Below are 21,631 nucleotides of genomic sequence, written 5' to 3' on the forward strand. Positions count from 1 at the left end.
TTGTATTTATAAATAATTTCTTAAAAACTGCTATTTTTGGAAAGTTTTCATTTTCTTGAGAAATATTGTAGATTAGGGTTTGTGATTTAGAAATTAGGATAACAAGAATATTTTGGATAGATGAGTATTCTTAAGAATTTTTCATGAATATGTTGTATTATAAATAATTTTCTTAAAAACTGCTATTTTTGGAAAGTTTTCATTTTCTTGAGAAATATTGTAGATTAGGGTTTGTGATTTAGAAAATTAGGATAACAAGAATATTTTTGGATAGATGAGTATTCTTTAAGAATTTTTCATGAATATGTTGTATTTATAAATAATTTTCTTAAAAACTGCTATTTTTGAAAGTTTTCATTTCTTGAGAAATATTGTAGATTAGGGTTTGTGATTTAGAAATTAGGATAACAAGAAATATTTTTGGATAGATGAGTATTCTTTAAGAATTTTTCATGAATAGGTTGTATTTATAAATAATTTCTTAAAAACTGCTATTTTTGGAAAGTTTTCATTTTCTTGAGAAATATTGTAGATTAGGGTTTGTGATTTAGAAATTAGGATAACAAGAATATTTTTGGATAGATGAGTATTCTTTAAGATTTTTTCATGAATAGTTGTATTTATAAATAATTTTCTTAAAAACTGCTATTTGGAAAGTTTTCATTTTCTTGAGAAATATTGTAGATTAGGGTTTGTGATTTAGAAATTAGGATAACAAGAATATTTTTGGATAGATGAGTATTCTTTAAGATTTTTTCATGAATAGTTGTATTTTATAAATAATTTTCTTAAAAACTGCTATTTTTGGAAAGTTTTCATTTTCTTGAGAAATATTGTAGATTAGGGTTTGTGATTTAGAAATTAGGATAACAAGAATATTTTTGGATAGATGAGTATTCTTTAAGAATTTTTCATGAATATGTTGTATTTATAAATAATTTTCTTAAAAACTGCTATTTTTGGAAAGTTTTCATTTTCTTGAGAAATATTGAAGATTACGGTTTGTGATTTAGAGATTATGATAACAGAAATATTTTTGGATAGATGAGTATTATTTAAGAATTTTTCATCAATAGGTTGTATCTATAAATAATTTTCTTAAAAACTGCAATTTTTGGAAAGTTTCATTTTCTTGAGAAATATTGTAGATTAGGGTTTGTGATTTAGAAATTAGGATAAAAAGAATATATTTTTGGGTAGATGAGTATTCTTTAAGAATTTTTCATGAATATATTGTATTTATAATTAATTTTCTTAAGAACTGTAATTTTTGGAAAGTTTTTATTTTCTTGAGAAATATTGTAGATTAGGGTTTGTGATTTAGAAATTAGGATAATAAGAATATTTTTGGATAGATGAGTATTCTTTAAGATTTTTTCATGAATATGTTGTATTTATAAATAATTTTCTTAAAAACTGCTATTTTTGGAAAGTTTTCATTTTCTTGAGAAATATTGTAGATTAGGGTTTGTGATTTAGAAATTAGGATTACAAGAATATTTTTGGATAGATGAGTATTCTTTAAGAATTTTTCATGATATGTTGTATTTTATAATAATTTTCTTAAAAACTGCTATTTTTGGAAAGTTTTCATTTTCTTGAGAAATATTGTAGATTAGGGTTTGTGATTTAGAAATTATGATAACAGGAATATTTTTGGATAGATGAGTATTCTTTTAGAATTTTTCATCAATAGGTTGTATTTATAAATAATTTTCTTAAAAACTGCTATTTTTGGAAAGTTTTCATTTTCTTGAGAAATATTGTAGATTAGGGTTTGTGATTTAGAAATTAGGATAACAAGAATATTTTTGGGTAGATGAGTATTCTTAAGATTTTTCATGAATATGTTGTATTTTATAAATAATTTTTTAAAAACTGCTATTTTTGGAAAGTTTTCATTTTCTTGAGAAATATTGTAGATTAGGGTTTGTGATTTAGAAATTAGGATAACAAGATATTTTTGGATAGATGAGTATTCTTTAAGAATTTTTCATGAATATGTTGTATTTTAAATAATTTTCTTAAAAACTGCTATTTTTGAAAGTTTTCATTTTCTTGAGAAATATTGAAGATTAGGGTTTGTGATTTAGAAATTAGGATAACAAGAATATTTTTGGATAGATGAGTATTCTTTAAGAATTTTTCATGAATATGTTGTATTTATAAATAATTTTCTTAAAAACTGCTATTTTTGGAAAGTTTTTATTTTCTTGCGAAATATTGTAGATTAGGGTTTGTGATTTAGAAATTAGGATAACAAGAATATTTTTGGATAGATGAGTATTCTTTAAGAATTTTTCATGAATATGTTGTATTTATAAATAATTTTCTTAAAAACTGCTATTTTTGGAAAGTTTTCATTTTCTTGAGAAATATTGTAGATTAGGGTTTGTGATTTAGAAATTAGGATAACAAGAATATTTTTGGATAGATGAGTATTCTTTAAGAATTTTTCATTAATAGGTTGTATTTATAAATAATTTTCTTAAAAACTGTTATTTTTGGAAAGTTTTCATTTTCTTGAGAAATATTGTAGATTAGGGTTTGTGATTTAGAAATTAGGATAACAAGAATATTTTGGATAGATGAGTATTCTTTAAGAATTTTTCATGAATATGTTGTATTTATAAATAATTTTCTTAAAAACTGCTATTTTTGGAAAGTTTTCATTTTCTTGAGAAATATTGTAGATTAGGGTTTGTGATTTAGAAATTAGGATAACAAGAATATTTTTGGATAGATGAGTATTCTTTAAGAATTTTCATGAATATGTTGTATTTATAAATAATTTTCTTAAAAACTGCTATTTTTGGAAAGTTTTCATTTTCTTGAGAAATATTGTAGATTAGGGTTTGTGATTTAGAAATTAGGATAACAAGAATATTTTTGGATAGATGAGTATTCTTTAAGAATTTTTCATGAATAGTTGTATTTATAAATAATTTTCTTAAACTGCTATTTTTGGAAAGTTTTTTTCATTTCTTGAGAAATATTGTAGATTAGGGTTTGTGATTTAGAAATTAGGATAACAGAAATATTTTTGGATAGATGAGTATTCTTTAAGAATTTTTCATGAATATGTTGTATTTAATAATTATTTCTTAAAAACTGCTATTTTTGGAAAGTTTTCATTTTCTTGAGAAATATTGTAGATTAGGGTTTGTGATTTAGAAATTAGGATAACAAGAATATTTTTGGATAGATGAGTATTCTTTAAGATTTTTTCATGAATATGTTGTATTTATAAATAATTTTCTTAAAAACTGCTATTTTTGGAAAGTTTTCATTTTCTTGAGAAATATTGTAGATTAGGGTTTGTGATTTAGAAATTAGGATAACAAGAATATTTTTGGATAGATGAGTATTCTTTAAGATTTTTTCATGAATATGTTGTATTTATAAATAATTTTCTTAAAAACTGCTATTTTTGGAAAGTTTTCATTTTCTTGAGAAATATTGTAGATTAGGGTTTGTGATTTAGAAATTAGGATAACAAGAATATTTTTGGATAGATGAGTATTCTTTAAGAATTTTTCATGAATATGTTGTATTTATAAATAATTTTCTTAAAACAGCTATTTTTGGAAAGTTTTCATTTTCTTGAGAAATATTGTAGATTAAGGTTTGTGATTTAGAAATTAGGATAACAAGAATATTTTTGGATAGATGAGTATTCTTTAAGAATTTTTCATGAATATGTTGTATTTATAAATAATTTTCTTAAAAACTGATATTTTTGGAAAGTTTTCATTTTCTTGAGAAATATTGTAGATTAGGGTTTGTGATTTAGAAATTAGGATAACAAGAATATTTTTGGATAGATGAGTATTCTTTAAGAATTTTTTATTAATAGGTTGTATTTATAATTAATTTTCTTAAGAACTGTAAATTTTGGAAAGTTTTTATTTTCTTGAGAAATATTGTAGATTAGGGTTTGTGATTTAGAAATTAGGATAATAAGAATATTTTTGGATAGATGAGTATTCTTTAAGATTTTTTCATGAATATGTTGTATTTATAAATAATTTTCTTAAAAACTGCTATTTTTGGAAAGTTTTCATTTTCTTGAGAAATATTCTAGATTAGGGTTTGTGATTTAGAAATTAGGATAACAAGAATATTTTTGGATAGATGAGTATTCTTTAAGAATTTTTCATGAATATGTTGTATTTATAAATAATTTTCTTAAAAACTGCTATTTATGGAAAGTTTTCATTTTCTTGAGAAATATTGAAGATTAGGGTTTGTGATTTAGAAATTAGGATAACGAAAATATTATTGGATAGATGAGTATTCTTTAAGATTTTTTCATGAATATGTTGTATTTATAAATAATTTTCTTAAAAACTGCTATTTTTTGAAAGTTTTCATTTTCTTGAGAAATATTGTAGATTAGGGTTTGTGATTTAGAAATTATGATAACAGGAATATTTTTGGATAGATAAGTATTCTCTAAGAATTTTTCATCAATAGGTTGTATTTATAAATAATTTTTTTAAAAACTGCTATTTTTGGAATGTTTTCATTTTCTTGTGAAATATTGTAGATTAGGGTTTGCGATTTAGAAATTAAGATAACAAGAATATTTTTGGGTAGATGAGTATTATTTAAGAATTTTTCATGAATATGTTGTATTTATAAATAATTTTCTTAAAAACTGCTACTTTGTGAAAGTTTTCATTTCTTGAGAAATATTGTAGATTAGGGTTTGTGATTTAGAATTATGATAACAAGAATATTTTGGATAGATGAGTATTTTTAAGAATTTTTCATGAATATGTTGTATTTATAAATAATTTTCTTAAAAACTGCTATTTTTGGAAAGTTTTATTTTCTTGAGAAATATTGTAGATTAGGGTTTGTGATTTAGAAATTAGGATAACAAGAATATTTTTGGTAGATGAGTATTCTTTAAGAATTTTTCATGAATATGTTGTATTTATAAATAATTTTCTTAAAAACTGCTATTTATGGAAAGTTTTCATTTTCTTGAGAAATATTGAAGATTAGGGTTTGTGATTTAGAGATTAGGATAACAGAAATATTTTTGGATAGATGAGTATTCTTTAAGAATTTTTCATTAATAGGTTGTATTTATAAATAATTTTCTTAAAAACTGTTATTTTTGGAAAGTTTTCATTTTCTTGAGAAATATTGTAGATTAGGGTTTGTAATTTAGAAATTAGGATAACAAGAATATTTTTGGATAAATGAGTATTCTTTAAGATTTTTTCATGAATATGTTGTATTTATAAATAATTTTCTTAAAAACTGCCATTTTTGGAAAGTTTTCATTTTCTTGAGAAATATTGTAGATTAGGGTTTGTGATTTATAAATTAGGATAACAAGAATATTTTTGGATAGATGAGTATTCTTTAAGAATTTTTCATGAATATGTTGTATTTATAAATAATTTTCTTAAAAACTGCTATTTTTGGAAAGTTTTCATTTTCTTGAGAAATATTGTAGATTAGGGTTTGTGATTTAGAAATTATGATAACAGGAATATTTTTGGATAGATGAGTATTCTTTTAGAATTTTTCATCAATAGTTTGTATTTTTAAATAATTTTCTTAAAAACTGCTATTTTTGGAAAGTTTTCATTTTCTTGAGAAATATTGTAGATTAGGGTTTGTGATTTAGAAATTAGGATAACAAGAATATTTTTGGGTAGATGAGTATTATTTAAGAATTTTTCATGAATATATTGTATTTATAATTAATTTTCTTAAAAACTGCTATTTTTGGAAAGTTTTTATTTTCTTGCGAAATATTGTAGATTATGGTTTGTGATTTAGAAATTAGGATAACAAGAATATTTTTGGATAGATGAGTATTCTTTAAGAATTTTTCATGAATATGTTGTATTTATAAATAATTTTCTTAAAAACTGCTATTTTGGAAAGTTTTCATTTTCTTGAGAAATATTGAAGATTAGGGTTTGTGATTTAGAGATTATGATAACAGGAATATTTTTGGATAGATGAGTATTCTTTAAGAATTTTTCATTAATAGGTTGTATTTATAAATAATTTTCTTAAAAACAGTTATTTTTGAAAAGTTTCATTTTCTTGAGAAATATTGTAGATTAGGGTTTGTGATTTAAAAATTAGGATAACAAAAATTTTTGGATAGATGAGTATTCTTTAAGATTTTTCATGAATATTTGTATTTATAAATAATTTTCTTAAAAACTGCTATTTTTGGAAAAGTTTTCATTTTCTTGAGAAATATTGTAGATTAGGGTTTGTGATTTAGAAATTATGATAACAGGAATATTTTTGGATAGATGAGTATTCTTTAAGAATTTTTCACCAATAGGTTGTATTTATAAATAATTTTCTTAAAAACTACTATTTTTGGAATGTTTTTTTTTTCTTGAGAAATATTGTAGATTAGGGTTTGCGATTTAGAAATTAGGATAACAAGAATATTTTTGGGTAGATGAGTATTCTTTAAGAATTTTTCATGAATATGTTGTATTTATAAATAATTTTCTTAAAAACTGCTACTTTTTGAAAGTTTTCATTTTCTTGAGAAATATTGAAGATTAGGGTTTGTGATTTAGAGATTATGATAACAGAAATATTTTTGGATAGATGAGTATTCTTTAAGAATTTTTCATTAATAGGTTGTATTTATAAATAATTTTCTTAAAAACTGTTATTTTTGGAAAGTTTTCATTTTCTTGAGAAATATTGTAGATTAGGGTTTGTGATTTAGAAATTAGGATAACAAGAATATTTTGGATAGATGAGTATTCTTTAAGATTTTTTCATGAATATGTTGTATTTATAAATAATTTTCTTAAAAACTGCTATTTTTGGAAAGTTTTCATTTTCTTGAGAAATATTGTAGATTAGGGTTTGTGATTTAGAAATTAGGATAACAAGAATATTTTTGGATAGATGAGTATTCTTTAAGAATTTTTCATGAATATGTTGTATTTATAAATAATTTTCTTAAAAACTGCTATTTTTGGAAAGTTTTCATTTTCTTGAGAAATATTGTAGATTAGGGTTTGTGATTTAGAAATTAGGATAACAAGAATATTTTTGGATAGATGAGTATTCTTTAAGAATTTTTCATGAATATGTTGTATTTATAAATAATTTTCTTAAAAACTGCTATTTATGGAAAGTTTTCATTTTCTTGAGAAATATTGAAGATTAGGGTTTGTGATTTAGAGATTATGATAACAGAAATATTTTTGGATAGATGAGTATTCTTTAAGAATTTTTCATTAATAGGTTGTATTTATAAATAATTTTCTTAAAAACTGTTATTTTGGAAAGTTTTCATTTTCTTGAGAAATATTGTAGATTAGGGTTTGTGATTTAGAAATTAGGATAACAAGAATATTTTTGGATAGATGAGTATTCTTTAAGATTTTTTCATGAATATGTTGTATTTATAAATAATTTTCTTAAAAACTGCTATTTTTGGAAAGTTTTTATTTTCTTGAGAAATATTGTAGATTAGGGTTTGTGATTTAGAAAATAGGATAACAAGAATAGTTTTGGATAGATGAGTATTCTTTAAGATTTTTTCATGAATATGTTGTATTTATAAATAATTTTCTTAAAAACTGCTATTTTTGGAAAGTTTTCATTTTCTTGAGAAATATTCTAGATTAGGGTTTGTGATTTAGAAATTAGGATAACAAGAATATTTTTGGATAGATGAGTATTCTTTAAGAATTTTTCATGAATATGTTGTATTTATAAATAATTTTCTTAAAACTGCTATTTATGGAAAGTTTTCATTTTCTTGAGAAATATTGAAGATTAGGGTTTGTGATTTAGAGATTATGATAACAGGAATATTTTTGGATAGATGAGTATTCTTTAAGAATTTTTCATTAATAGGTTGTATTTATAAATAATTTTCTTAAAAACTGTTATTTTTGGAAAGTTTTCATTTTCTTGAGAAATATTGTAGATTAGGGTTTGTGATTTAGAAATTAGGATAACAAGAATATTTTTGGATAGATGAGTATTCTTTAAGATTTTTTCATGAATATGTTGTATTTATAAATAATTTTCTTAAAAACTGCTATTTTTGGAAAGTTTTCATTTTCTTGAGAAATATTGTAGATTAGGGTTTGTGATTTAGAAATTAGGATAACAAGAATATTTTTGGATAGATGAGTATTATTTAAGATTTTTTCATGAATATGTTGTATTTATAAATAATTTTCTTAAATACTGATATTTTTTGAAAGTTTTCATTTTCTTGAGAAATATTGAAGATTAGGATTTGTGATTTAGAAATTAGGATAACAAGAATATTTTGGATAGATGAGTATTCTTTAAGATTTTTTCATGAATATGATGTATTTATAAATAATTTTCTTAAAAACTGCTATTTTTGGAAAGTTTTCATTTTCTTGAGAAATATTGTAGATTAGGGTTTGTGATTTAGAGATTATGATAACAGAAATATTTTTGGATAGATGAGTATTCTTTAAGAATTTTTCATTAATAGGTTGTATTTATAAATAATTTTCTTAAAAACTGCTATTTTTGGAAAGTTTTCATTTTCTTGAGAAATATTGTAGATTAGGGTTTGTAATTTAGAAATTAGGATAACAAGAATATTTTTGGATAGATGAGTATTCTCTAAGATTTTTTCATGAATATGTTGTATTTATAAATAATTTTTTTAAAAACTGCTATTTTTGGAATGTTTTCATTTTCTTGAGAAATATTGTAGATTAGGGTTTGCGATTTAGAAATTAAGATAACAAGAATATTTTTGGGTAGATGAGTATTATTTAAGAATTTTTCATGAATATGTTGTATTTATAAATAATTTTCTTAAAAACTGCTACTTTGTGAAAGTTTTCATTTTCTTGAGAAATATTGAAGATTAGGGTTTGTGATTTAGAGATTATGATAACAGAAATATTTTTGGATAGATGAGTATTCTTTAAGAATTTTTCATTAATAGGTTGTATTTATAAATAATTTTCTTAAAAACTGTTATTTTTGGAAAGTTTTCATTTTCTTGAGAAATATTGTAGATTAGGGTTTGTAATTTAGAAATTAGGATAACAAGAATATTTTTGGATAGATGAGTATTCTTTAAGATTTTTTCATGAATATGTTGTATTTATAAATAATTTTCTTAAAACAGCTATTTTTGGAAAGTTTTCATTTTCTTGAGAAATATTGTAGATTAGGGTTTGTGATTTAGAAATTAGGATAACAAGAATATTTTTGGATAGATGAGTATTCTTTAAGATTTTTTCATGAATATGTTGTATTTATAAATAATTTTCTTAAAAACTGTTATTTTTGGAAAGTTTTCATTTTCTTGAGAAATATTGTAGATTAGGGTTTGTGATTTAGAAATTAGGATAACAAGAATATTTTTGGATAGATGAGTATTCTTTAAGAATTTTTCATGAATATGTTGTATTTATAAATAATTTTCTTAAAAACTGCTATTTTTGGAAAGTTTTCATTTTCTTGAGAAATATTGAAGATTAGGGTTTGTGATTTAGAGATTATGATAACAGGAATAGTTTTGGATAGATGAGTATTCTTTAAGAATTTTTCATTAATAGGTTGTATTTATAAATAATTTTCTTAAAAACTGTTATTTTTGGAAAGTTTTCATTTTCTTGAGAAATATTGTAGATTAGGGTTTGTGATTTAGAAATTAGGATAACAAGAATATTTTTGGATAGATGAGTATTCTTTAAGATTTTTTCATGAATATGTTGTATTTATAAATAATTTTCTTAAAAACTGCTATTTTTGGAAAGTTTTTATTTTCTTGCGAAATATTGTAGATTAGGGTTTGTGATTTAGAAATTAGGATAACAAGAATATTTTTGGATAGATGAGTATTCTTTAAGATTTTTTCATGAATATGTTGTATTTATAAATAATTTTCTTAAAAACTGTTATTTTTGGAAAGTTTTCATTTTCTTGAGAAATATTGTAGATTAGGGTTTGTGATTTAGAAATTAGGATAACAAGAATATTTTTGGATAGATGAGTATTCTTTAAGATTTTTTCATGAATATGTTGTATTTATAAATAATTTTCTTAAAAACTGCTATTTATGGAAAGTTTTCATTTTCTTGAGAAATATTGAAGATTAGGGTTTGTGATTTAGAGATTATGGAATATTTTTGGATAGATGAGTATTCTTTAAGAATTTTTCATTAATAGGTTGTATTTATAAACAATTTTCTTAAAAACTGTTATTTTTGGAAAATTTTCATTTTCTTGAGAAATATTGTAGATTAGGGTTTGTGATTTAGAAATTAGGATAACAAGAATATTTTGGATAGATGAGTATTCTTTAAGATTTTTTCATGAATATGTTGTATTTATAAATAATTTTTTTAAAAACTGCTATTTTTGGAAAGTTTTCATTTTCTTGAGAAATATTGTAGATTAGGGTTTGTGATTTAGAAATTAGGATAACAAGAATATTTTTGGGTAGATGAGTATTATTTAAGAATTTTTCATGAATATGTTGTATTTATAAATAATTTTCTTAAAAACTGCTACTTTGTGAAAGTTTTCATTTTCTTGAGAAATATTGTAGATTAGGGTTTGTGATTTAGAAATTATGATAACAGGAATATTTTTGGATAGATGAGTATTTTTTAAGAATTTTTCATGAATATGTTGTATTTATAAATAATTTTCTTAAAAACTGCTATTTTTGGAAAGTTTTTATTTTCTTGAGAAATATTGTAGATTAGGGTTTGTGATTTAGAAATTAGGATAACAAGAATATTTTTGGATAGATGAGTATTCTTTAAGAATTTTTCATGAATATGTTGTATTTATAAATAATTTTCTTAAAAACTGCTATTTATGGAAAGTTTTCATTTTCTTGAGAAATATTGAAGATTAGGGTTTGTGATTTAGAGATTAGGATAACAGAAATATTTTTGGATAGATGAGTATTCTTTAAGAATTTTTTATTAATAGGTTGTATTTATAAATAATTTTCTTAAAAACTGTTATTTTTGGAAAGTTTTCATTTTCTTGAGAAATATTGTAGATTAGGGTTTGTAATTTAGAAATTAGGATAACAAGAATAGTTTTGGATAAATGAGTATTCTTTAAGATTTTTTCATGAATATGTTGTATTTATAAATAATTTTCTTAAAAACTGTCATTTTTGGAAAGTTTTCATTTTCTTGAGAAATATTGTAGATTAGGGTTTGTGATTTATAAATTAGGATAACAAGAATATTTTTGGATAGATGAGTATTCTTTAAGAATTTTTCATGAATATGTTGTATTTATAAATAATTTTCTTAAAAACTGCTATTTTTGGAAAGTTTTCATTTTCTTGAGAAATATTGTAGATTAGGGTTTGTGATTTAGAAATTAGGATAACAAGAATATTTTTGGATAGATGAGTATTCTTTAAGAATTTTTCATTAATATGTTGTATTTATAAATAATTTTCTTAAAAACTGCTATTTATGGAAAGTTTTCATTTTCTTGAGAAATATTGAAGATTAGGGTTTGTGATTTAGAGATTATGATAACAGAAATATTTTTGGATAGATGAGTATTCTTTAAGAATTTTTCATTAATAGGTTGTATTTATAAATAATTTTCTTAAAAACTGTTATTTTTGGAAAGTTTTCATTTTCTTGAGAAATATTGTAGATTAGGGTTTGTAATTTAGAAATTAGGATAACAAGAATATTTTTGGATAGATGAGTATTCTTTAAGATTTTTTCATGAATATGTTGTATTTATAAATAATTTTCTTAAAAGCTGCTATTTTTGGAAAGTTTTTATTTTCTTGAGAAATATTGTATATTAGGGTTTGTGATTTAGAAAATAGGATAACAAGAATATTTTTGGATAGATGAGTATTCTTTAAGATTTTTTCATGAATATGTTGTATTTATAAATAATTTTCATAAAAACTGTTATTTTTGGAAAGTTTTCATTTTCTTGAGAAATTTTCTAGATTAGGGTTTGTGATTTAGAAATTAGGATAACAAGAATATTTTTGGATAGATGAGTATTCTTTAAGAATTTTTCATGAATATGTTGTATTTATAAATAATTTTCTTAAAAACTGCTATTTATGGAAAGTTTTCATTTTCTTGAGAAATATTGAAGATTAGGGTTTGTGATTTAGAGATTATGATAACAGGAATAGTTTTGGATAGATGAGTATTCTTTAAGAATTTTTCATTAATAGGTTGTATTTATAAATAATTTTCTTAAAAACTGTTATTTTTGGAAAGTTTTCATTTTCTTGAGAAATATTGTAGATTAGGGTTTGTAATTTAGAAATTAGGATAACAAGAATATTTTTGGATAGATGAGTATTCTTTAAGATTTTTTCATGAATATGTTGTATTTACAAATAATTTTCTTAAAAGCTGCTATTTTTGGAAAGTTTTTATTTTCTTGAGAAATATTGTAGATTAGGGTTTGTGGTTTAGAAAATAGGATAACAAGAATATTTTTGGATAGATGAGTATTCTTTAAGATTTTTTCATGAATATGTTGTATTTATAAATAATTTTCATAAAAACTGTTATTTTTGGAAAGTTTTCATTTTCTTGAGAAATATTCTAGATTAGGGTTTGTGATTTAGAAATTAGGATAACAAGAATATTTTTGGATAGATGAGTATTCTTTAAGAATTTTTCATGAATATGTTGTATTTATAAATAATTTTCTTAAAAACTGCTATTTATGGAAAGTTTTCATTTTCTTGAGAAATATTGAAGATTAGGGTTTGTGATTTAGAGATTATGATAACAGAAATATTTTTGGATAGATGAGTATTCTTTAAGAATTTTTCATTAATAGGTTGTATTTATAAATAATTTTCTTAAAAACTGTTATTTTTGGAAAGTTTTCATTTTCTTGAGAAATATTGTAGATTAGGGTTTGTGATTTAGAAATTAGGATAACAAGAATATTTTTGGATAGATGAGTATTCTTTAAGATTTTTTCATGAATATGTTGTATTTATAAATAATTTTCTTAAAAACTGCTATTTTTGGAAAGTTTTTATTTTCTTGAGAAATATTGTAGATTAGGGTTTGTGATTTAGAAAATAGGATAACAAGAATAGTTTTGGATAGATGAGTATTCTTTAAGATTTTTTCATGAATATGTTGTATTTATAAATAATTTTCATAAAAACTGTTATTTTTGGAAAGTTTTCATTTTCTTGAGAAATATTATAGATTAGGGTTTGTGATTTAGAAATTAGGATAACAAGAATATTTTTGGATAGATGAGTATTCTTTAAGAATTTTTCATGAATATGTTGTATTTATAAATAATTTTCTTAAAAACTGCTATTTTTGGAAAGTTTTCATTTTCTTGAGAAATATTCTAGATTAGGGTTTGTGATTTAGAAATTAGGATAACAAGAATATTTTTGGATAGATGAGTATTCTTTAAGAATTTTTCATGAATATGTTGTATTTATAAATAATTTTCTTAAAAACTGCTATTTATGGAAAGTTTTCATTTTCTTGAGAAATATTGAAGATTAGGGTTTGTGATTTAGAGATTATGATAACAGGAATAGTTTTGGATAGATGAGTATTCTTTAAGATTTTTTCATGAATATGTTGTATTTATAAATAATTTTCTTAAAAACTGCTATTTATGGAAAGTTTTCATTTTCTTGAGAAATATTGTAGATTAGGGTTTGTGATTTAGAAATTAGGATAACAAGAATAGTTTTGGGTAGATGAGTATTATTTAAGATTTTTTCATTAATATATTGTATTTATAATTAATTTTCTTAAAAACTGCTATTTTTGGAAAGTTTTTATTTTCGTGAGAAATATTGTAGATTAGGGTTTGTGATTTAGAAATTAGGATAACAATAATATTTTTGGATAGATGAGTATTCTTTAAGAATTTTTCATGAATATGTTGTATTTATAAATAATTTTCTTAAAAACTGCTATTTATGGAAAGTTTTCATTTTCTTGAGAAATATTGTAGATTAGGGTTTGTGATTTAGAAATTATGATAACAGGAATATTTTTGGATAGATGAGTATTCTTTAAGAATTTTTCATTAATAGGTTGTATTTATAAATATTTTTTTAAAAAACTGCTATTTTTAGAAAGTTTTCATTTTGTTGAGAAATATTGTAGATTAGGGTTTGTGATTTATAAATTAGGATAACAAAATATTTTTGGATACATGAGTATTCTTTAAGAATTTTGAATATGTTGTATTTTTAAATAATTTTCTTTAAAACTGCTATTTTTGGAAAGTTTTCATTTTCTTGAGAAATATTGTAGATTAGGGTTTGTGATTTAGAAATTAGGATAAAAAGAATATTTTTGGATAGATGAGTATTTTATAAGAATTTTTCATGAATATATTGTATTTTTAAATAATTTTCTTAAAAATTTCTATTTTTGGAAAATTCTCACTTTTTTTTAATAAAACATTGTATATTTAGGATTGTGATTTAGAAATTAGGATAATAAAAATATTTGTTGATAGATGAGTATTCTTTTAGAATTTTTGATCAATATATTGTATTTTTTAAATAAACTTTTACTATTTTTGGAAAGTTTTTATTTTTAGAGAAAATAACGTAAACTTGAGATTTTTATTTAGAAACTAGAATTACAAGAATTTTTTGATAGATGAGTTAAAATATACTATATATCTATGTCCATGTCGCTAAAATTTAGTTAAATAAAATGTTTTTTTTATTTACCAAAAAAATATCATAAATAAACAAGAGATATTGTTTTGATTTACGTGTTTACTCTAATTTAATTATATACATAACAAATAAATACACAAAAATAAATCTATATATATATATAAATTATTTTTATCCCTCCCAATTAGGGCTGTTCAATATGGTAAAACCGAACCGAACCGAACCGAAATAGACAATATGGTTTGGTTTTGGTATATACCATATAAACCGAATGGATATAATTTTATAAAAACCGTAGGATTTGGATATGGCTTGGTATATAACCGATTAAACCGAATAAACCGAACAAAACCGATTAAAAGTAGAAACATGTAAATATGTATCTATTTTAAAACAATACATGAAAATCTATTTGTTAAATTTGTGTTAATAACTATTACCATAATTTTATAGTAATAAAAAACCTTAATTTGTAAAACACTTGAACTATAACTAAATAACAATACATCGCAATTCATACATCTTATTTTCTAAGTCTTTTTGATCTTTTTGATTTATTTTAGTCTTCACTTAATTAATATGAAGATTATAAATTTGATGGACAATAATTAATGGAAAATTTTCAATTGAAAAAGCATGACTTTAATGAACACTAAATATGGAAGAGTGGAAAAACTTTTCTTTTATGTTTCTGTTTTGTTTCATATTTTTATTTTCAAAATTTCAAGCTTTGATTTTAGTTATAGAATTGATTATTTTATTTGATGGTAGAAACATTTTTACTTTTTTGTTCATCTATTTGAACATTTAATATATTTTTAATAAATGACTGTGTTGACAATATGACTCTAAAATTCATATAATATGATCTCAAACAAAATAATTATGTTTTTTGGTATAAAACCGAATAAACCGAAAACCGACGGTATATAAACCGAACCGAACCGAAGTAAATATGGATTTAGAATGGTAGTTATATTTTACTAACCGAAATACCGAAAACCGAAAAAAACCGAACCGAAACCGAACCGATATCCGGATTGAACATCCCTACTCCCAATAGCGCAGACGTTAGCCTAGTTGTTTTGTATTTGTGGCCACTTTTAGGATACAGATCAGCTTCTTTAGGGCGTTATTATTATTATTCATAATTGATTACCCTTTTCATGTATAATAAGAAATATTTAATTCGATACTACAGAACAAAGATGACTGTAAGATCAGATTACAAAACAAAGATTGATTGTAAGATCAGATTACAAAACAAGCCATTCTGAATCTTTTGTCTCTTTGGATCTTTAAACCATAAACCTGCGAACTACGCTTCCTTATTACACATTACATTTTACAAGGTAACTTGACCAACAAGCAACAACAACAACACATCAACTTTTGCTACAAATCTGCAACTGTCAAGAAAAAAAAGGAAACACATTAACAGTAAAATCAAGTGACAAAAAGAGAAAAACAAAAAATTTCTTCTCCAGGATATTTTTTTACCTGCTGATTTTACTTCTTCGAGCAAAGTGCAGATAGGACTTTTCTACCGTAAGGATTGGTACGTAGAGATGGTACATGAAGCTTAATAGCATCAACCAAAAGACCATAAGCAGTAGTCCCCTGCAACAATCCCATCTTTAGAGACTGAACTTGAAACAAAATCTGCATTCCCTAGGGACTGAATGTAAAATCAGTCAACAGTTTTGTGATTTGTGTGTTTTACCTTGGACCTTTTTAGAGCTGCTTGAATGACATAGTTTCCATAAGGATCCAACATAACTTGGTCAAGAAGACCATAGTTTACGAGTTCTCTGATGATACGAGTTAGGTGTTTGTCATCAGCTAGTCTCAGACACTTCTCAACTACATTGCTGCTACATTTCTGCATGGATAGCTCGGTGTAGTTCCCTTCTAGCTGCTCTAGGATCCCGTTGATAGCCCATTGAAGTTGTAGCTCAAGAACATACTGAACAACGTAGTTCCTGCAATTAAAAAAAAAACAAGTTTGCTCTTTTTCTCAAGCATTGGATTCAAAAGAGAGAAAAGATCTATAAAACATGTAATAATACCCAAAAGGGTGTTGAGAGAGGAGTAGAGCATTGGAGGCAATCTCAGTGACTAAGTGGTACTTTTGTTCTCCCTTGGAATAGCCAATACATTTTTGAAGAACACAACATCCATGTTGATCAGTTGCAAGATCAACACAGTGAGCAATCACTACTTCAAAAAGAAACTGAAGAAATAAAAGAAGAAGCTTAAATCACATTCTCTTAACAGTTCAAATTTTATTTTAAAAAAAACAGTGAAGAAAAGTTGTGTTACCTTCTCGCAGTGAGGTAACAGATACTGCAAGCATCGTTGAACAACGTGATTACCGTTTACACTCTTTATCAAACTCACAACGCCATGCTTCAAAGCAGACATGATCATTGAAACCTCCTCTTGTCTCTTAACCGTTTCAACCATCTTTTGAACAACTCTAGTCCTGTTATAAAGACCACGTCAGGTAAAGAAAAATAAAAACACATTACATATTCAAATCTACTGTTTTTTTATTTTACCCATGCATGTCACAAGAGATTTTGATAAGCACTCCTTGTTTTCTAGTAATGGAATGAACAATCTGCATCCTCTGATCTTGGCTGCATACTTCAAGCAGCTTCTGAACTAGATAGTTGCCAAAAGGGTCTACCATAAGCTCACCTATATAGACAATGATCTCGTTGAAGATCATTTCGATATCTTTACCATCTCCCTCAGCAAATTTTCTCTGAAGGAAGCGACAACCGTACTGATCTTTGGCCATGTGATATATCTTCGCTTTTGTACCTGCAGGAGAGTTATACTTTGGAGGTTGTTGCAATGTCAAGTTGTTGAGGCTCACTGCAAGATCTTCGTTGAACCAAAGTCTTCTTCCGCTTTGTGTATCATCATCTCCAGCACCGTAGTTTATGACTTTAGCGGTGTTTGATCTCATAAGGATCTTCTCTGGATAGTACATTCTCTTCCTTACCACCCCATCCAAACTCCTCAGGCTTTCATCACCATCATGAGCTCGGTGATAATCGAAATGTTCCCGTCTTGGAGGAGTTTCCATCAAAGGGTTGTTGTTGTAAAGGTAGAGGCAATGAGGGTTCAGAGACATGTAGTGTTCTTCTTGCAGATTCATCCTCCCTTCTTCGTTACTCCTCCAGTTGATATGAGACTGATGATCCAAAGCGTGATTGTGAGGCTGCGGCTGAGCATTCTGAAAGTAACCAACATGTTGCAGCTTCCTAAACATTTGTGGATCGAGTTTTCTTGAATCAAACTTGTCATACACAAAAGGTGAGCTACTTGGAGAGTTGTAAGAAGGAGTGAACGTATCATGGGGGTACTCCAGAGTTTGATTTGGGGTTCCAAAGTTTAAGTTTCCTTCAGCAAATGCAGAGAGGCCACCAGGAAGATCTTGGATTATGGATGGTGATGATCTTCTTGAGCTAAAACACATAGGGAAAGGGCTAAAGTCGTTTCCTGAAGTAACTTTTGGAATCTCTCCAAGAAGCTTCTCAAACTCATCAAACTCTGGCTCATTTCTTCTTCTATGACCCATCCTCAAGATCGATGATTAGTACACTCAACACACCGAGAAGTTCCAAACTTTCAAGTCCAAGTTGTGACGATCAGTGAACAATACTCCTGAGACAGCTGCAACAAAACAATAATACTTATGTTATTATAAATAAACACCAAAACTAACTATGTAAAAGTTTGATGGGAAGATACAGACAAAAGAGGCCCAGACAAAAAAGATCAAGAAGACTTTATAAAACTATTATAAAATAGAGCACTGGTAGGATCTTCAAGTACATCCAAAAAAACAAAAAGCAAAACATTTCAGATAAAAAAAAACTCCACCACTAATAATCAGCAACAAAGCATTCATTTTTAATTACTTTTTTTTCATCTTAAAAGATAATTTGTGTCACTAGAAGCTGAATCAACTCTGTACGTATAAAACTGTTCATTTGAGATCAAACAGAAGTAACATGAATCATGAGTCCTTTAACACAATCAAAAGATGATCAAAGTCCAAAAACTGTACGGACCAAAACCAGAGGAGAAGAATCTGTAATTATCAGACACAACAACATACTTATAAAAAAAGATCAACTTTGAGAAAAGGAGCTGAGTTAATGTACGATGATCAAAGACCAGATAAAGGGTTGAAAAGAAAATGAAGAAAAAAAAGAGATCTGATCTTTTTTTTTCTGATCAAATCTCCATGTTTAGACAAAAAAAACTCACTGGATGATAAAAATCTCTGTGAAGACAATGTGAGAGAGATTGTTGTTTACCAGTGAGGTCGAAGAAGCAAGATTAACATATAAAATCACCAATCGACAAAAGGTGATGAAGGGAGGAAAAAAATCTCACACACGCAAAGAGAGGAAGGGAAACAAAAGATTAAAAACCAAAATATAAAAAGAAAACAATTTTGTTTCTGAAAGAGGAAACAAAAAAACAAGAAGAAGAAGAGAGAACAGTGAAAAGATAAAAACAACTGAGAGGAAAATGCAAAGAGAATGCAAGCTACAGATAGAGAGAGTGTGTTTATATTTGGTAGGCGGCGTGAAGAAGAAGGAGAAATATAGAGAGTATAACAAAATTAAAATTAAAAGTACTTTTTGTGTTCAAAATTAAAAGTACAGAAAAAACAAATAAACTGTTGGAAAACCAGATCTTATGATTGATTTTGTGAGAATAAATTATTTTTTACAGCTTCAAAAATGAAATAAATGGGAAGGAAATAGACAAAAAGAATTAAATTAAAGGATGAATTGGTGAAATGACCAAAAAAACAAACTAAAACTAAGAAATTAACCATAAGCTATAGAGAAGTATAGGAATGATAAGGAATAGAGAGAGGAGGAAGTTTGGTTAGTTTCTTAATTTTAATTTTTTATGGTTATTGGGCCAAATTTCTCAATAAAAAAGATACATAATTTTTTTTTTTTGTAAATCAGATCTACTGATTTGATTTTCAAAGTGAAGATGAGAAATGAATTAAATTAAATGGGAAGAAAATAGAAAAACAAATAGGAAGGGAAGATGATGAGAAGTGTAATAAGTAATTAGAAAAAGAGGAGTGCATGAAAATGGAAAGGGCTTTTATGATATTTGGGTCACAACTGATACCGAGTCTTTCTCTTACTTCTTTTGGTACGTTTCTGCTCCTTTTTTCTTTCTGTTTCTTTATGGCTCTGTTCCTTCTTTTTCTCTATATATACACACATACACGTAGACATATGTGTACATCAATAAACGTTTTATAACGTATATTTCTACAAACGCTTAACAAAGACTCTTGTGCATATATACATATTCAATTATGTTTCTATTGTGTGTTTCTAGCATATAAAAATGAATCTCTGTTGTTTTCTTTTTCTTTGCACACAAAATATTTAAATATGAGGCTAAGCAAAGTTTCATCCATTTTTCCTATGATGAACTGTGTGATCTATAGTTGTTGGAATGGTCATTTCTTTTAGTACAACTCTTGGTTTTCGATTAAACAGTCCAAATGCTAAAATAAATTATTTGATTTTCTAAGGATCAATACTTTTAATTTTTATAATATAAAATATTTAGTTAGCATTCGTAAATTATTTGCCGCTCCGCTTGGTATTGCTTGCCACAATTCAATTATTCTAGTCATTTCAGTTTCTGACGAATGTCTCGGTTTCATAACGGAGATTGTTGAGCAATACAGAACCAGAAGTTTCTAGGAAGACACGAAACTGTTGTTTTTACCTTAAAATTCATTGTCAACATGGAGCGTGTTTACTTGCAGTGTTTCACTCTTTTGAGTAACAATACAATTTTCTTTTTTCGAGTAACAATACAATTTTCTTTTTCTAGTAACAATATAATTTTGATGAATTCGTAAGTTTGCAGAAACAAAATAATAATAACCATTCCAATAATATATATACATTGAAGCATCGAAGCCTTCAGAAACCATTTGTCTTGTAAATTAGTAGTTGAGGTAATAACTCAGGAATCTACTACCCTACGAGAAAATACTCTTACAATTAACAATATGATCATGGGTACATATTCTTTAAAGCAAGTAATTAAATATATATAGCTTCCTTCAAATAATATCAGTTAAACAATAATCAAATAGTTTAGCCGTAAAAATATTCCCTTCTTGAAAATCAAATGATAGCGAACGGTGACAAGCACCGCTGGAAGTTTGGAACCCTAATCTGCATAGCTCACAGTCTATCAATTTAGTGCAATCAAACATCTTCTCCATTATCACGTGATATGTACAACTAAAAATGTTCTATTCAATTCTTAAGATCAAAGATCACTTGTTTCGATCCGGAGAACACGATCAAACTACATGTTAGTCGAGCCAATCAGATTCTAACTCTCCCCAAGTCACCAAAGAAACATATATGCGTTTACATTGAGAGGTACGTGTTTAGTTTTAGACCGACCATTATAGACTTTATTTAACAACCGTCACATTTGTGTTTTCATAGTGAAGAAAAACATCAATCCAATTCCGAGTAAACCCTTTTTATAGTACTTCAAATCATAATGCATTAGACACATGAAACATAAAAAGCAAGAAAAAAAATCAAATCAAATAGTTTCATCTGTGAATTCTCTTCTTATTCTTCATTTTTGAGTTTTGCTATACAGAATGTAGGTTTTTCCCACACGCATACTCTGTTCTATAGAAAAAATGAACACATTTTTATTCATGATTAGATCATAATAACAATAAAATTATGCAAGAACAAGAACCAAAAAAGGTTAGGAAGGATATTAATCACAGTGGAACCCACTTGCAACTTTTGAAGTCAGATTGACTTTGAAAATACTCATAAAGGTGTAAGAATTTTTTTTCTCATCTGTAAATTCGTGTTGCTGGATTAAATAATAAACCAAAATAGCAAGAAGAAGCTTCATGGA

The 21,631-nt window shown here is 25.1% G+C and overlaps 1 protein-coding gene across 3 annotated transcripts; it reads right to left on the minus strand.

Annotated features, from left to right (window-relative positions):
* Positions 1-15,813: 15,813 nt before the first annotated feature.
* LOC103856921 (pumilio homolog 12-like) lies at positions 15,814-21,515 on the minus strand. Of its 3 annotated transcripts, none has more exons than XM_009134047.3 (7): positions 19,000-21,515; positions 17,224-18,349; positions 16,985-17,147; positions 16,732-16,895; positions 16,386-16,644; positions 16,163-16,282; positions 15,814-16,065 (listed from the first exon to the last, which is right to left on the minus strand). In XM_009134047.3, the coding sequence occupies exons 2-6, from the start codon at positions 18,252-18,254 to the stop codon at positions 16,172-16,174; spliced, it is 1,728 nt and encodes a 575-aa protein (XP_009132295.1). In that variant the 5' UTR covers positions 18,255-18,349; positions 19,000-21,515; the 3' UTR covers positions 15,814-16,065; positions 16,163-16,171. The 3 variants fall into 3 exon arrangements, with proteins under 3 accessions (XP_009132295.1, XP_009132291.1, XP_009132292.1); XM_009134043.3 differs by having other exon boundaries at positions 15,814-16,071; XM_009134044.3 differs by having other exon boundaries at positions 15,814-16,071; positions 18,950-21,515.
* Positions 21,516-21,631: the final 116 nt, after the last annotated feature.

This window comes from Brassica rapa, chromosome A03, assembly GCF_000309985.2.
Source record: "Brassica rapa cultivar Chiifu-401-42 chromosome A03, CAAS_Brap_v3.01, whole genome shotgun sequence".
Classification (NCBI taxonomy): domain Eukaryota; kingdom Viridiplantae; phylum Streptophyta; class Magnoliopsida; order Brassicales; family Brassicaceae; genus Brassica; species Brassica rapa.

Coding starts and splice junctions, on each gene's coding strand:
- LOC103856921 (XM_009134047.3), bottom strand. CDS start 18,254: ATGGGTCATAGAAGAAGAAATGAGCCAGAGTTTGATGAGTTTGAGAAG. Junction 16,896..16,984: donor TGTTACCTCACTGCGAGAAG/GTAACACAACTT, acceptor TTATTTCTTCAG/TTTCTTTTTGAAGTAGTGAT. Junction 16,645..16,731: donor CTCTCTCAACACCCTTTTGG/GTATTATTACAT, acceptor TTTTAATTGCAG/GAACTACGTTGTTCAGTATG.